The sequence below is a fragment of the Rissa tridactyla genome, chromosome 7 (assembly GCF_028500815.1).
Source record: "Rissa tridactyla isolate bRisTri1 chromosome 7, bRisTri1.patW.cur.20221130, whole genome shotgun sequence".
In the NCBI taxonomy this organism is placed as follows: domain Eukaryota; kingdom Metazoa; phylum Chordata; class Aves; order Charadriiformes; family Laridae; genus Rissa; species Rissa tridactyla.
In genome coordinates this window covers 17,826,931-17,844,450 of record NC_071472.1, presented here as the reverse complement: position 1 = coordinate 17,844,450, position 17,520 = coordinate 17,826,931, and the positions used below count along the sequence as shown (strand labels likewise).

The window sequence follows — 17,520 nt, the reverse complement described above, 5'->3', positions numbered from 1 at the left end:
ATTAGTTTAGAAGTTGCTGCAGAGGTGGTTTTCCTAATCTGCTTTCCCTGTGCCACTAACTTTCTTGCTTCCCACAGAGCCATATATGAGATGCAAACAGCTTGCCTTTGTTTTCAAAGCCTAGCCTGCTCTAGTGTGACCCTGACCTTTATACTTAGGCGCCAATGCCAGCCCATGTGCCGCCTTGTTTGAAAATCCAACAAGCAGGTTCAAACTTTGCTCCGAGCTGCCCTTCCCCTTGGGAGGTGATTCCTGTAAACACCTAAGGATTTCCTTTTTGCTTGCTTTCTTGTTTATTTTTAAAGGTCTCCTTTGCTGTTAATGCCCAAATGATTTGTAGGCTGGTTTTTGTGCTGAAAGTGTGTACTGCTTGCTTTTACTTCCCTATCTCTTCCCCAGAACTTAAGAGGGGGGACTCTTCGGGGCCAGGACTTTTTGTTCTGTTTGTAACAAAGTTCTGTTGAATACTGGTGTGTGACATGGTTTTGATAGGCAATATAAAAGTATTGACGCTATGTACATAAGCTGGTAAGCAGCACCATTCTTCAGTTTTACTAGTAAATACGGAACCTCTTTTCCCATAAAGGAGAATGCATTCCAGATCTGTTTTTATGGGGAATGTTGCTGAATGCATTCTTTTTTTTAGTGCAGCTCTGATGCACAAACATGTTGCTGGAGGAGCCAGTAACGTGAATGTTTATCTCTGAACGAAAATCTAGTTTGCTCTTTAGAGTCAAAATTAGAATCTGTGAGTGTATACCTGCAAGTTCACATAACAGTATTGCAAACTCCCTTCATATATCTGCATTTTTGAAAGTTGCGTGGCTCAAACCACTTCAAGCTGGGATAGACGCAAACGTTTCTCCATTATCCAAACTGAATTATGCTGTGATTCACCACAATAGGTGTTTTTTTGATGCTTGAGAGCATCTTTTTATATATGGCACCATCTGAGGCATTAAGAGTCTCAGGATTTGACACAGTGATATCAGAACAATGAAGCAATCGTATTTTGCCCCAGGCATATAGTAATTTACTGCGGAATCTGGAGTGGGAAGAGAAATTGTTTTCGCTTCTGCATATTTACCTTGAATTTTGAGAACACTGTATTGGAAATCATTAGTGAGTTTTCTGTTATGTGTATCTGGTATATTTGAACAAAAGGTGGATATTTATTATCTTTCAGGTAGTTAAGATGATTCAATCACTTTTTAATGTTTCGTATCACAGTTTGGATTTGGTGGAGATTATGCTATTAAATTCAATTAAAACTCCAGCGTGTCTTTACTTACGTATGATTAATATTCACATTAGTACTTCTCAGTATGTGTGTTAGTTCTTTCCCAACCAATTCTGGAAAACAATATTTGAGGGTTTTTAAACCTTTTGACTCAATACTTGTAAACAAGTTGTATATTGAATAAATAGCTGAGTTACCTTGAACAAAATGACCTGCCCCTCTCTCTCTGTTTTTCAAGGTATTTTACCACTGCAGTCATCATCCTTTTATGGTAGTCGGTCCTCATCAAAAGAGTACTCCACTGGCAGTTCCACCGTGGACAGGTAGGACTGATTTCACTGGCATGAACTGCAAATGACAGTTCTTTCCCAGGAATTAGGATCTTTGGTTTCTTGTGTGTTTATATTATGGTATATAGCTTATATGCATAAAATGTGTATATATATTATCTTTTTTTCCCCAGAAGTATAATCTAGGTATTCAAGGTGGCTACAATTGCTCTAGTTAAATCTACAAACTCCAGTTATTGCTTGCAATAGATAGACTTTCTAAAATCACCGACATCTATAATAGTCATTGTGAATGAGCAATCCAGATGATATCTGAACTCCAGGTGGTTCAAATTCCGTATAAACTCCGGAACTTTAGAATGAATCCTTGCTTCATTTTTCCAAAGTAGATAAATGGCTTGAAACTATATTTTGATAACAGTATTTTAGTAATACTGAATCCTGCTGAGGTTGGGATTCTTCTGTGTTAGACACTGTGCAGTCAAACTGTTGGTCTCTGCCCTAGATAGATGAGATATAAGAACAAGGAAGAAAAGAAGCATTGTCTGTGCTTTACACATGAGGGACTGAGGTCTGGAGCGATTAGGTTACAAGAACAAGAGACTGAAAATGAAGACTCTGGTCCAGTTGTGAATTTTAAGCTTATCTTAGGAGTGGTGATCTCATGCTACACAGTCATTCGTCCTCTCATCATATAGTGGGGGGAATTGTTAAATAATTTAAAGACAAAAGACTTGGTTACACTGCGTGCACACCTGTGGATGTAAGGAAATTTAACCAAAGTATTTAAGTGCTCTGGAAAGAATTTCTCTGTCTCACCTCTTCCACATTATGACACATGCCAGTTACCTTGTGGCTTTACCAGTCCTTGTCTCCTACAGTGGTACAATTCCAGGGTCATAGACTACAGCTATTTAAGAGCATTAGAAATCTTACACTTCTTATCCTTTTATGTTTTTAGGTCTACTGTATCCAGCCAGACACCTTCAGCTAAAAGAAGCCTGGGATTTCTTTCTCAGCCTGCCCCTCTTTCTGTTAAAAAAATGAGATCTAATCAAGATTACACAGGGTGGAACAAACCCCGAGTGCCCCTTTCCACCCATCCTCAGCAACAATTACAAGGGTGAATTTAATTTTCTTTATCTAGCATGCATACTTTGATCACCAGAACATGCACATTCTTGTTATAATTATTTAATGAAAAAAAAAATCCTGAAATTATTGAACACTGAGGCAGGGAACACTTTTTCTAGTTTGGAAAATATGTATTCTTACGTTTACTTCCTGTGAATTTTAGAGATATAATAATTTCAGGTAATTCATGTTCCTTTCCTATACTTTCTTGATTGATTCCTCTACCTTGTGTATATACACACATTTTTTTAAAACTTTGATGGTAGGAACTCATGGATGCCTTCCTGATAAATGCCGCCTCCTGTGAGTTTTCAGCTTAGCCTGAAAGGCAGAAGGACAACTCCTATCAGAAACTTTGTGGGGAGTGGCTGGGGTGAATGTCCTGTATGTTAGTAGTGTTGTGTTTAATGCTGGCATGTTTACACATTGACATACATACCACATTCAATCTTCTGTTTTTTCAGATTTTCAAACTTGGGAAACACCTGCTATATGAATGCCATTCTACAGTCCTTGTTTTCAATTCAGTCTTTTGCTAATGATTTGCTCAAGCAGGGTATCCCATGGAAAAAAATTCCACTCAATGCGCTTATCAGGTAAAACTCATTTTCTGTGAAGGATATTTTCTCTTTCATTACTGAGAAACTAGTCTTGTAATACTGAAGCACCTTTGTGGAGAGTGATTTGCATGTGTAGATAATAAATAAATCCTAGAGCTCTCTGTATTTTGGAGTTTTACTTTAGAAATAGGAAGTAGGCTCTTAAAAATTGCAATGCTGAGTTACAGGCAGTCTTTTATATCTTCTACTGTATTTCTAGTGGCAGAGTGAAACGCTTCAGAAGAACATACAAGAAACTTCAAAATAAACAGAGGCAGAATAACTTCTTTTTAAAACATTACCAGCTTGGGTTTAAGCTGGTCACAAACCTCACCTGATACGTGAGGGCTAATGCCTTTTTGGAAAATACTTTGTCTGGTAACTGTGGAGAGTGTTCGAGTTCTGCATACTTAATCTTTTTCTAAATTCAGCTGAACTCTTAGTTCAGACAAACCTCATGTCAAGAAACTCCAAAGGTTTCTGTAACATGTAAAACTCTTTTCTCTTTGAAATTTTTAATTCCTGTGCCATTTGGATTCCATTGTATGTCCGTCAGAAAGACGGACCGCTGTTTGCTCAATGTACTGCGCTCTCTGCCATTTGGGATTTTTATTACATATGCTCTTTGTTTATTTTCTCTCACTAAACAAGATTCAGGATTATCAGAACCATTTCTGTTTCCATTTTAGTGCTTTATATCTTTTGGGGTCATTTCTATTTTTGCTGTGCCGCCTTGAACTCTTCCTACCCTACTCAGGATCAGAGGCCGTTCCACATGCCTCTTGAAATGTCCTTTCCCTAATTTTTGTAGAAAGACCTCTGAAGCTTGTGCCCCACACACCTAATGGTAAACTGTGGGTAGAGCTTATGCCGTTTACCTCTGATGGAGGGCTGCGTGCAATCCTGTGCCCAAGTACAACAAGTCAGAGTTGGTGCTCAGTAGCATCTGCTTTGGCATCTGTTGGTTTGGGTATGGGCACTTGATGTAACATGATGAATATTTTTCTGGTTGAAAAGGGATTGCCTGTCAACTGCTTTGTGGTAAAAAAGGCATGTTTCCTAAGATGATTCACTGAGCGGTTGTAGAGGGTTAGGAGAGCACACACTGTAGCTCAGCAGAATGGCAGAAACTTGTTGAGCGGCAGTGAACTGATCAGTCTTTGGGTAATTGAGTATTAGTTGTTGGTTTGGTGTAGGAGGGGATTGCACAGGTCTCTTCTGTCTATTTTGTCTGTGTGTTGTGGAACTTGACATCTTCCCATCACCTTCCCATGTATGTGCTATGACCAAAACTGTTGTACTTGGAGTATATTGGGTGTGTATTTCCTGTGAAATTGTAAAGCAGCTGTAAAAGATAACTAAATCACAATAACTGAGAGGCACAGGTGAAGTCAATTTCAACAGTGTTTTAACAAAGTTACCGGTAACACTATATGTAGCTTGAGCCAAGCAACTCCTCATATTACAGCTTTTTCTACTCTGTTGTAATGTTTTACTGACAAAAGAAGTAAGGCTTGAAACTGAGTGGAAATTTAAAAATAAAAAAATAAATAGAAACCAATCTGGCCATGCAAGTAGAATCTAATGATTTTGTGTTGCTAATTTTGGTGCCATGTGATTTCATATCTCCAGTCAGTACAAATGTTTTCACATTGAGGGCTTTTTATTCTCATTGTAAAAGACATAGCAGAAATAAGTTTACAGAACTTTATGAGGCTCTTCGCTTTACCTTAAAAGATTGTGGAATTTTTGTGTTCATTTGAATCCTGTTCCAATGATGGCCTCAAATGAGATTTCAAAATACTTGAAATGGAAAAGGTTAATTATATATGAGATATTTTCATACAGAATCCCTAAACCACTTATCACAGGAGAAAAGCTTTTAGAGACTCTTAAAATGAGGTATTGTGAGTTTTATTTTGTTTCTCTAAAGTCCTGGAAAGCCAATCAGTGTTTCATTGCATTGACTTCTGCAGACGTTTTGCCCATCTGCTTGCTAAAAAGGATGTCTGCAGCCCTGAGGTTAAGAAAGAGCTGCTCAAGAAGGTGAAAAGTGCCATTTCAGCTACTGCAGAAAGATTTTCTGGGTACATGCAGAATGTAAGTATCATATTGTCTAGAAACAATTATGTGTAATTTGTTCAGTGTTTGGACTGCATTGAATCCTGTCAAGCTTCAGCTCTATTTGACAGTGATTTGAGCTTTTGGTTGAATGACAACAATTGCCTGCTGTTTGTTAAAGCAGAACTGCTTTAGTAGTGCTGAATGCGATGGACTAAAACATAATTTTCCCAGCCTGTGTGTGTTTGAGAGAAAGATACTGAATAAAGTTGTACAAAATCACTTTGATGAGTTTACCCCCTTTCTAGGATGCACATGAGTTCTTGAGCCAGTGTCTGGATCAGCTGAAGGAAGACATGGAAAAATTAAACAAAACTTGGAAGAGTGAGCCAGTCCCTAATGAGGATAACTCACCTGGACGGGCTTCTGATGACCTCTCAGCCACCAAAGTTTACACGTGTCCGGTTATCAGTAACTTAGAGTTTGAGGTTCAGCATTCTATCATTTGCAAAATGTAAGTATGCTTGAGAGCTTTTCTCACACTTACTTTAAAAGACTGGGAAGTGTTTCCATCTTACGTGACTTCATCTGAAGGCTATAACTGGAACTAAGAGCTATGCTTTTTCCAAAGCTAGATATTTAGGAAATATCCCGTGGTCTAGAAATGCTGTAAACCGCACACCCTGCTGTCTGCTGCTACAAGTCGTCTTTAAACAGTCTCATACCATCTAGTTCTTTATTACTTACACAGTGTAAACCCTCTGTGATTTGCTTTTTGTGTACCGGTTATATGATAATAGAGAGAAAACAGGGTTTCAGCCAAGTAATATTTCCTCTTAAAAAACAAAACAAAAAAAACCCAAAACCCACAAAACAACAACAACAAACCCACAAAAAAAAAAACCAAGGGAAGCCATGTTTTTAATTTGTTCTTTCTAAGGACTTCCAGGGAATGGCATTTTCTTCTGTCTCTCTAGGTTATTGCGGAAAAGATGTAACCCAATATGTCTGGGCATTAATTGTGTATGACCTGTGCAGCAGATTCCCATACAGGATACTTGCATTCCACAGAGCTTTCACGAGCACACATATTTGGGAGAATTACTTTGTGTGTACTGCATTAGTTCCCTAAAATAATAAAAAGTAAATTGCATGCAGGTAATAATTATTGAAGACAAATGACTGTAGGGTCTTCCCTGCCCTCTCCTCTCCCCCCACCCCAAAAAAAAAAGCAGAAGAAAATTGAGAATATTTTTTTTTTTTTAGAGGGACTCTTCTATTTTTTTTCTAAAACCAGTTTGAAAGTATTTCTATGCTTTTCTTTCTTCTGGGCTGGACTCACTTCCCCTAAGAGTGCTGAATTAAGAAGGTGTGTTCAGCTACATAGCAGTCACTTTAACTTCTTGTATACCTGATCACTTGCCTCTCCAAAGCAGTCTGTGTTTTTTTTGTTCTTACCCTTGCATAAACATTTCTTTCAACTTCTAAAGCATCAAAGCGAAATCCCAAAATTCACCTTTTTCATAAGCATCAAGCAGTTTCATTTGGGTAAGTAAAAATAGATTGAGGTACATATTTACTGGGAAGTTAGTTACTTTAGCCTAAAAAATATAAGTTGTCATTAATTAATAAAATATATGTTTCATCAGAGTTACATAAGCGTGTTTCTTTTTAGGTGTGGTGAAACAATCACCAAACGAGAACAGTTTAATGACCTCTCCATTGACCTTCCTCGAAGAAAGAAATTGCTTCCTTCTCGATCAATCCAGGATTCCCTTGACCTCTTCTTTCGGGTAAATAGTTTTTGGGGTTGTTTTTATTCACTGTGGAGTATGTGTAGGTTATGTACAGTATGGAAATTTTGATTGTATAGCTAATTATTAGTTTCTGTGGCAGTGATTGCAGGCACGTGAAATAATTAACTTTGCACTTTTTTGAGGTTTGTACATTAACAGTATACAGGAATTTTTGTTCTAAAACGATGTGCAGAATTTAACTGATCCTTACAATACTGCTGTGAAATAGGTAAACTTCCCCATTTTGTGGTGGGAGAGCAGAGGCGTAAACAAATACAAAGGAGAGAAGGGAGGCTGTCAGATTGAGATAATCACACAGGAATTGCTGCTTCCTCTCCTGGGCTAGGATGCTTCCAACAGCTTATGTGCTGGCCTAAATTAGCATGGAGGAAAAAGGTCATGCAGATATAATAATTAAAAAAATAGTTGTAATATGTGGATGCTCATCTTGCAAGTAGAGCTTCAAGGTGAGGTTTATGAAGGCTAAAAATGAGCCTTACGTCTGTGAATTAGCGTTGTATTTTGTCATATGTTGGGACAGACCTTTGTTTTTTCTCCATTTACAGATAGTGTTTTCAATAAATAGAATAATTCACGGACTTAGCTCTTCTAAAAGCTGATGGAGGTCTTAGGATTAAAAAAAAAAATTATAGTGGCGTCATTTGGCCTCACTTAAAGAAAAGGGCTGTAGAAATGTTTGATGGCTAAGTCACATAATTTCAGCACAGTAGTACTTCCCCTTTTGCCGTCTGTTCAAAACTACTCTGGTGCAGCATATCCTTGAAAAGTTCAGATGAGGATAGCTTTTCAGGAACAAAGTTGACATTTTGAACAAGAGAGAGAAAACTTCATGGCAAATTACGTTCCACCAAAGGTTATTGGGAAAAAAAGAGCTGTCTATAAGAGAGAAAACTGTAAGCCTTGCAAGATTGTCCCCTCTCTTTGGAAGTTAATTTGTCTGAACTGTGACTAATTCACTGGTCTGCAACAGACTTGCAGTAAAAATTCCAGCTGTTTTAGTGGGTATGTTGCTGAATTGTAAGCTCTGTTACCTGTCCTCTTAGCGGATGCCCTCTTGTAAGGTCATATTGAAGGTTATTACAATTTTAAGTGTAACTGGTGTTTTGAAGAGCTTCTGTAACAGCCAAAAGTGATGTGCCTTCTGTTGAGATCTGTTTGCCCTGTCTCTTGTTCCACTAGTCATTTTTCTGTTCCCTCAAACAGGCAGAGGAGATCGAGTATTCCTGTGAGAAGTGCAATGGGAAGTCTGCTGTTGTCACACACAAGTTCAACAGGCTTCCCAGGTAAATGTTGACATCTGTTCCTCTCTTTCTGGAAGCACGTGTTACAGAAGTGCAAGCAGAAGTCCCTCGAAGAGTAAAGCTGGGAAAGGACAGCATGTGTGGTGGGCAGTGTGTGAGGAAGATGCACATGCAGCCAGTAGTCTTCACGCTGTTCTTCAGTTTCCCACGAAAGAACCTCTCTTGAGCACCCTCTGCAACCCTTCTTTCTTCCTCCCTGTTGCTATACAAGGAGGCCTGAGTTTTCCCCTTCCCCTTTTTGGGGGGTTTCTGGGATGTAAGGGAAGCGGAAACAGTAAATGTATTCTGTAATGTTAATATTTTGTGCTCAGCTGACATGATGGGCAGGACTGAGTTGGAGGTGTTAGTGCCAGAAGGTATATAGAGTGTTCTGCTTTGATCAATTAATTCTTCCCATGCTGATACCTGTTTTCTGTCTCAGTAAGCCTGGCACTTTGAGGAAGAAGGCGGACACTGTGGGGGTTAATGGCATGCTCAATAGATTCTGACCTCGTGGCTGGGTTTAGATCATTATTTAGAGTGGAAGTGCTTGGAGATAGGGATCACTTTCTCTTGGTATGTAAAGCTAAAAGAGTCTGTTGGATGACTTTATCCGGCCTATGTCCTTGTCCCAGGTATGCTCATACTGAACCCAGTAACTTGGTAGTTAGCTTGCGTTTTGCTTAAATAGTGTATTTATGCTAGCACTGCAAAAGCCTTGTCAAAGGTTTTGAATATTAGCCCAACATTGGTGAGGATACAGCTGCATGATCAAAACAGGCAGTACAAAGTGCAGCATAAGGGATGAGATTCAGTGTAAGGAGGCCTTCTCAGGCTCTTTATGCTGTTGTGATCAAAAGCTCTTTCTAAGAGAAAGTGTTGTGACAGAGAAACCGAGTACACGTCTTGCACTGGGCACAGTTCCTCCGCAGATTTGGGTACCTGTGTGATCCCTCCATCACAGTCTTGAATATCTGGGAGTAATATACTAGTATTCTGGCCTATAATGGTAATATTTTGATTGTTTCCTGCCTCTCGCTGTGTCGTAGAAATAATGAGTTTGGTGAGAGCTGCTTGCTTCTGCTTGAGTGAAGATCAAGGTGATACAGATCAAAGCAGGAAGGCTCTTGAGTCAGCAGAGTCTGCACTCTGCGCCTTGCACATAGTTGAGTGATGGACAGGAGAGTAATTACCTGTCTCTTGCCAGATAAGAGATGGATTGTGTTTCCCTACCACCCCAAAGTAATAATCTGGTTTACAGTCAGGGGAATGCGTTTTGTAAACAGGGCTACTTGGATTTTGAATAGGTTTTCTCTGATTTCTGTCCTGAGATGAACATTTGTCCTTCTCTTATATCTCTCAGGGTCCTGATTCTTCATCTGAAACGATACAGCTTCAATGTAGCATTGTCTCTTAATCATAAAGTCGGGCAGCAGGTGGTTATTCCAAGATACTTAACCCTGCTCTCACACTGCACGGAAAGCACTCGGCTGCCGCTGACGCTGGGATGGAGCGTCCATTCTGCAATGTAAGTGTACAACTTGTGATTTGATCCGTGCCGTGTCAAGCATATGTGCCACAAGGGAGGCAGTTGTTAGATCTCCTCCAGAAGATGCCTGGGCAAGGAAACGTTAAAATTATGCCGCTTCAGATGTGCGCTGCTAGTTTGTAGTGATGCCGTCATGAGAACACGCAGGGAAAGGAAGCATGATAGAAACGGTAGGAAGAGTTGGTGGGGCATTATCTAGGGAATATTTGGTAAAATAATATTCTTCACTGTCCTTGAAAATAACTTTCTATCCTTTTTAAGAGAGCTTCTGTTAGTAATTTCTAAAATTTATGCCTCTTGGTCCAAAACAATCTGGATTACTTTTCCCTTCACAGCATGTTTAATATTATGCTCAGGAGCTAAACATAACATCCTACCTTTTTCTGCTAATTTCCACTTAACCCCTCCTGTGCCGTCATTCATTTTTCATTGTCTTTCCTGTGCCACTGTAGTATCTGAGCACTTCACATGCTGAAAATACTCTCTCCTTTTCCCCGTGACAGTTATTTCTGTACAGCAGCTTGTCCTGAGACACAGAGATTAAATGTGCCAGTTGTCACATAGGAAGTCTGTGGCAGAATAAGGAACAGGAAACCCTCAGGTCTCTTACGGTCCCTGCCTAGTGACATAACCATGGTAGTCGTAGTGAGTTAGGACACATCTGGTGTGTATGTTTAGCAGTGTGGCATGTGTTCTTGTGCTGAATGTTCAGTGACGTTTGAGATTTACATGGATGTTTTACAAGAGTTTGCTTTAACAATAGAAATCTTAAACACAACAAACAAGCTAACCAGAGCAGAAATACTTGAAAATATGTTTGAAATAGCTTTCCAATGGCTTTTTTTTGTCATTGAAACCATTCTGATTGACCAGAGAGTGGAAGGGTAAGGAGGCTGGAGAGACGCAGCCCTGGTTTGAGGGGGAAGATTAGGAAAGATTTCTGCGTTGGCAGCCATCTGGTGGATAGATGTGTAGTGACAGTGGTGGACTTTGAGGAGCCCATGAAAGGATTAAATGGAGCAGGAAGTTTGTTTAGAAGAATCTAGGTAAGGGAGGAGAAACGGAGATGTGGGACATGCCAGAAAACCGGCTGATCCAGACAGCAGCAGGAGACTGTGGTTTGGGAGCAGGAACTCAAGTGTTGGTGGGAATAAAAAATAAAGGAATGAGTTGTCTTGACATGGGAGCCCAAAGCCTTTAATTTGTGAGCTTGTCCCTAAGGGTGCATCACTAAGAAGTGAATCAAGTTTAAAGAATTATATATGATTTTGAACAACTGTTGTATATTTATAGCATGATGGAGTTATTACTCTAAATCTAAGCAATTAGCAAGTACATGATGGTATTCTACTTGTTTCTTTGGTCATGGATTTGCATGCATAGCAGACAAGTAAACACTTATTTTTTTAAAGACTGTAACTGCTGCAATAAATACTTTGCTTTTTTAATAGTTCCCGTCCGTTGAAAGCCTCCCAAATGGTGAATTCCTGTACTGTAAGCACTTCCACACCTTGTAGGTGAGTTATAGCTCTGGAATGCCTATGGCCTGGGGTTTCATGGGATAATTTTAAGGCTTTTTAAAGCTTTCTAATTATTATTCTTTAATTTTTCCGCTTTTTCTACTTATTTTCTTTACTTTCCATTTTTTTATATTTTTTCTATTGTAGTAAATTATTTCAGCTACTGTCTTTTTTCATATCGGAGTGTTACATGCTAGCTGAAGTTAATATCAATGGTACCATTTGCCTAATTGACATGGTCACCTTAGCATTTCTTTAGAGAACCTCTGGGGACTTGTAAGTAAGCAAAGATGATTTTTTTTTTTGTTTGTTTTTCGGACAGAAGGCCGAGCATCAGAATGCGAACTGGATTTAGTTTGTACAGATGATTTGTCAGTGCCAGCTATCTTAAAGTAGCTTGCATTTGTAGTTGCAAGTTGCAGGCTTGAAGTAGGTATGTCAGTTAACCTAGTAAAATATACCTTTTCTGAAAACTCTGCCTGCAATGGTAATTTAATTTCAGTGTCAATTGTTTCAGTTTGTTCCCCAAATTGTACCAGCCTGCAATGTGAAAGTTGGGTGTAACGCTTCTTTAGTAGTTACTTCAAAACAGATTTGTATAATGCTATAAAGTTTTTATAACCGCGTTTTTAATTTACAGAAAATACACTTTCAAGTCAAAGAGCTCTGCAGCGCTCTATGTAGATTCTGACAGTGATGATGAGCCGTTGAAGCGCTCTGTTGCTCATAGCCAAAGGTTGTGTAACATACAGAGTAGAGATCAGCAACAACTGCAAGAAGAGCCAGAAAAGGTAAGGGGAAAAACCACAGACTTTCATGTACATAGATCCTATATGTGCTTATGTCTGGCCTGTGCTTTTCTTAGCATAGACTATGGGTAAAATTGATGTAAGATAATATTTTTTTCTCCTAATTAGCACTGCAATGCTGGAAGGGAGTGCTTTGCGAATTGGCTTCTCTGTACAGTTGTCTTGGGTTCCCACTGGGAACAGAGGTAATTGCGTTGCAACTGCACTTGAGTTTTCAGGTTATGGATACCAGCTGCTTAGCAGTTCTATCAGTCCTTTGGGTAACTTTCACCAGTAACATTTCCAGGCTGAAGTATAATGGGCTGTCAATAATAAAATTATGCAGTAAAGTCCTTGATTAAATTAGATCCAGTACAAGTTGGGCTAGGCAAAATATTTGGTTGGGAGAACATCTTGCACATCCAGTCTGTGTCCCCTTTCAAGTGTGGCTTTTTAAAGGCTTTTAGAAACTGAAGTTATCAGTCTTTGGAGGTGGGCACATAGAAATGTGTAGAGATCGAGCTCATTGATATAAAGGCACTGTTAACTTCAAATTGCTTTTGAGCACTTCATTGTGACTAACATTAGTGTTGCGAAGATTTTTTTTCCCTCAACCAGGACAGTGTATTAGCAGGTAGGGGAGTTATCTGGAGAAGAATGATGACTCAGAAGGGAAAGCAAGAAGCTTAGAGGATTATCTTGCAGTACCACTTTCTTCTGTTAGGGTATTGCAGGCCTAGTGCTTAGGAGAAGTGTCCTGCATCTCAGCTTCTCTAAAGTTTTTGACAATGTTCATAGGGTTATTTCAATCAAGTGTAGACTTGTGTTCTTGATTATGGCATGAAAGGACAGGGGTAAGCCTGGCTGAATAACAGTAGGTAGATGTTAGTAGATCTAACAGTAGATGAGAACAGTAGATCTAACAGGAGGTAGATGTCTAGTTTCTGATCTGATGGGAAGATCAAACCAAGGGAGGATCCTCATCCACTCAGTATTTAATAAATGATAAAACAGATAATGAGTATTAAATTTTCAGAAGACCCAGAGCTGGTAAGGGCTGCAAGTATGTTGAAGCTCAGAACTACAGTTAAGAATGATGTTGACAAATCTGAGAAGTTACCTAAAAATAGGAGGGGTTGTTCAGTAGGAACAGGCTAAACGTGCTAATCTTAGCAGGACTAACGACTGTAAATGCAGGGAGGGGTGCGAACAGCTGGGAAAGCAGTGGGCCTTCGGAAAGCCAAAATGTGACAGTCAATAACAAGGTCAGGCTGGTTGAAAACACAAGTGTATAGACAGAGGCACAGCCCGCAGTTTGCATGAAGTAATCCTTCCTTTTTTTTCCTCAGCATTGAGCTTTAGCTAGAGTTCTGCATCCAGCTTTGGGCTCTGAACTCCAGAAGAGTTATAGATTAATTGGAGAGGGGCCAGAGGAGAGAAGCATGAATGGTCAGAGGTCTAGAAAGGAAGAATTTGGGGGGAAAGAGCAGGCAAGTGAACTTTGGCCGTTAGTTTAAGGAGAAACCTAAACAGGGCTTGTGTCTTTGAGGAAGGGAAAGAAATGAATGGAAACACTTGTGTTGTTTTCCATGCTCATGGTGGATAGAACAAAAATTAATAGACTAAATTGCAGACATTAATTTTTAGATTAAATATTAGGGAAAGCTTCCTGATGCTCAGGATGTGTAGGAATCGAATGGATTCCTTTGGGAGAAAGTAGAAAAACCCTTTGCTGAAGCTCTCAGGGACAGGGTAGGCAACTGCTGTCCTGCATGGCGCATCTATAGCTGGCTGCGGGTGGGGGAAGGAAACTAGCTTGTCTTTGAAGTCCCTCATAGAAAAAGTATTCCAAACTGTTCTAAATGATTCTTCCTTGAGTTTTGTTTGTGAGGAAGTGTAGGGAGTCTCTATCGCACAAGCCCTGTGAGTGCAGAAATTGTGGGAATAAAGCCTGTTAATTTGAATAGCAAATTAATTATAGGCTTTCCAGCCTGTTGTGGGAAAAAGACAGTGGTGGTGATGATTCCACATAAGTAACTTTATTCTTTGTGGCCATGCACATTGGCCACTCCTCAACCACAGGCCTGACCAGCCATCTGTCATCATTAACCAGATCCTCTGTCCTTCTCTGTGTTGTCCTGGGAGGACCCGCTCCTGGTTCTTGCAAGTGCCATTGCTGCTGCACCGTTTCCCTTGGAATGCCGCTCATAGCAGCTGTGGATGGGGTTGCATTAAGGGCTTGGCAGTCACTTCGTATGGCCAGTATATTCCCTGCGGGGCACTGCTTGCAAAACAGTCCTGCCACGCGGGAGAGCAGCTGGAACAGCGGGTGTATACAGCATGGGGTTGTAGAGGCAAATAGCAGTTATCCAGCTAAAGTGGGCAGAACTGCCATTTCTGTGATTGCTGCCTCTGCAGATGAAGTAGGATTTGAAGTACTTCTTAAAAATACTTATTTAAAGCAGGCTGTCCTAGAGCCTAAGCTTCTTAAAATCTATGCAAATAATTTCTAATAGAAAAGTTGTATTCAAATAATGCACAGATGCTGCCAAGTCTTTAAAGTCCAGCCACTGAATTAGTGGTAGTTGTTGGCAAAGTGCCTGGAACTAGAGTTTGCTGAAGAGCTAAACCAGTTTTGACATTAGTAGCCTACAGGTGCAGAGAAAGAAATCAGAACACTTAAAAAGCAGGTACTCGGCTTTCCTTATTCAGTGCATGAATAGATGTGAGGAGAGAGGTTTAAATTTGTCAGTTCTAATTCTTGGAGGGCATGATGTCTAGAAATAACCGATATAGCTGGCTAATTCATTTGCTAATCTTGTTTGATAAGCCAGTTTTAATACAAAATGTTTGCTATATAAAACTAGTCTTGATTATCAAAAGCTTGTTGTATTTACGTAAAAAGTGGCAGTAAAAATGTATCCTTGTTTATTTTAACAAAGTTCTGAGACCTATCTAAATGCAGTTTGCAGTAAGATCTGGGCAAGTAGATTCTAATAGAAACTATTTTCCCCCCATTTTTAACATAATATAGTAAAAAAAAAAGTAAACATTTGGTAAGTAGTGTAAATATGTATACATGGAGATTAATCTCCTGATTAACAGTTAATATCAAAATGATTGAAATTACTCCATTAGTTGCAAGTCAGTATGGTTTAGGAGTTGATGAGCATCAGTTTTAGGAAAATAACTAAAAAAGGAAACATTCAGACTGACTGAAGTGTTTTTCCTTTCTTCCAATTTAAAGTCATTCTGTTCTCTTTTGGAAAGAATAATCCCCTCTTTCCTTCGTTAACTGTTTCATTGCTTGGTTTGCAGACTCACGTGTAAGATTTTGTATGGCAAGTCTGCAGCACTAAACCTAATTTTAATTGCTCTTTGGACTAGCCTGATTTCAGTTCCTATTCTTCCATCCCTGTGTTGAGGTGCAGTTACTCTCACGCTGCTGTTTCACCTTGCTCTGTTAATAAGCTTGCAGTTTTGCTATTTGTAACTCAGTATTTTAGCAGTGATTTGCCAGAGGCTTGAGGATTCATCAGAACCTAAAGGTGGAACACGTGTGTTGAAGGAAGGAGCGGAGAAGAGTTACCTTGTTAATGTTAATCCACAGGGCCTGTAAAAACTGGTTGTAGTTTATATTTAAATGTTATTCCTTGGAGTGAATGTAGCTACAAAGGTTGTGTCTCCATTGAGTCCCATATAACTATCTGTTTAATGTTGACAGAGCCAAGCTCCCGCTCCCTGGGGTTAATAAAATAAATGAAAAAAATCTCCACAGAAATGTAAAGCTGATGTTATGTACCTGTTTATTCAAGCACTTAATCATAACTCCATTCATCTCCAGGGTTCAAAAAGAAGTAAAATGGAAGGCGATAAACCTGAGCTGGGTAATACTGGTTTTGATGGGATGAGCGAAGATGAGCTGCTAGCAGCTGTCTTAGAGATTAGCAAAAGGGAAGCTTCTCTGTCTTTGAGCCATGATGAAGATAAGCCCACAAGCAGCCCAGACACTGGTTTTGGAGATGATGAAATTCAGGAATTGCCGGAAAACCTGGAATGTATGGAGATGGAGAAACCCAAAGCCACATTAGACTCAGGTAAGGCAAAGTAACCATCTTAATTGGACTATAGTGAGCTAAAGCGGGTTACTGACAGCAGCAAGTTAGTAATGTATGGTGGCAGAATCTGGGTGCAAACGCACTGCTGAAACTGCCTGACTTCCCCAGAGCTTTCTTACAGTTTCCCTGTGTATAAAGCATTTAATTCATTGAGCTGTGAAAATGTATTTTCTTGTATGTCTGTCACCTCTCTGATAAAGGTAAGGTCATCTTCAGAGTTAATTTCCATTTTTTTCTCTCTGGATTAACACATGCTTCCACTGGTTCACATACCAGATGATTCAATTTACTAAGATTTTGCAGTGTCTGGAACTTAATCTTCCATAATCGGAACAGGTTTTCATTTCTGTAGCTGTTGCAGCCTAGGCAGCGCAGTAGCAGTGTTCATATCGCTGGAGTGCAAGAATGATGCAAAACTAGAATGCTTCCATAAACACAGTTGTTTTGTCACTAGTTACTAATTAATTTAGCTCTATCTCTGTAAGTTTTTCTAATACTTTGTGTGAGAGTAGACCCTTGAGCATAAGAGACTCCGCATGTGAATTATGGTCTCTGACCCAAAGCCACAGTTAAGTACAAGAAGGAGCCTGTTTGATCTCAGTGTGGGGAAAACTGAGTCTTCCTTTAGTTCGCTAAAGAAAATTTAAGTGTTTATCACTTGTTGTGTGCTATATGCTTTCAGTCAAATTCTTAATTCTACTAGGCCTGGAAAAACAGGCCAACAATATGCTCTCCTCCTCTAAGAGCCAGGAGGTTAAATACTAGCAACGCCCCCACCCCCCTTACCAAAAATCACGCTTATTTCAATAGACAGCTCTTGACAGTTTTCATGTTGAAGACAGCGTAGAAGAAAACTAAGTGTGTGGTCAGCCTTGTTTGTGCCCTCCTTTATATACACTGGTGTTGCTTATGACTGTGTGAAAGAGAGTTGTGAGAGTGTGGCCACGTAAATGTATCTCTCTCCAGGTTTTCTTTGGAAAGTATAATGTCATTATTTGAAGGCTCTATTGTGACACTTCAGCAAAAAGCATGTGTTTAGTAAAAGTTTCTGTATTTGACTGTGTATGACCAAAAAAACCCAAGTACTAGTCAAAGCATGGATTTTGGCATTCTGATGAGATACG

At 39.5% G+C, this 17,520-nt stretch overlaps 1 protein-coding gene across 5 annotated transcripts in view; it reads left to right on the top strand.

Annotated features, from left to right (window-relative positions):
• The window catches only part of USP37 (ubiquitin specific peptidase 37), a 35,948-nt gene that overhangs the window by 7,948 nt on the left and 10,480 nt on the right, over positions 1–17,520 (top strand). For all 5 annotated transcript variants that reach the window (XM_054209055.1, XM_054209057.1, XM_054209054.1 and 2 more), the window contains 11 exons: positions 1,479–1,563; positions 2,492–2,653; positions 3,129–3,260; positions 5,240–5,363; positions 5,633–5,838; positions 7,000–7,117; positions 8,345–8,424; positions 9,785–9,949; positions 11,422–11,487; positions 12,131–12,281; positions 16,123–16,375. In XM_054209055.1, coding sequence (XP_054065030.1) covers positions 1,479–1,563; positions 2,492–2,653; positions 3,129–3,260; positions 5,240–5,363; positions 5,633–5,838; positions 7,000–7,117; positions 8,345–8,424; positions 9,785–9,949; positions 11,422–11,487; positions 12,131–12,281; positions 16,123–16,375 — 1,542 coding nt within the window. The remainder of the gene's footprint in view (positions 1–1,478; positions 1,564–2,491; positions 2,654–3,128; positions 3,261–5,239; positions 5,364–5,632; positions 5,839–6,999; positions 7,118–8,344; positions 8,425–9,784; positions 9,950–11,421; positions 11,488–12,130; positions 12,282–16,122; positions 16,376–17,520) is intronic.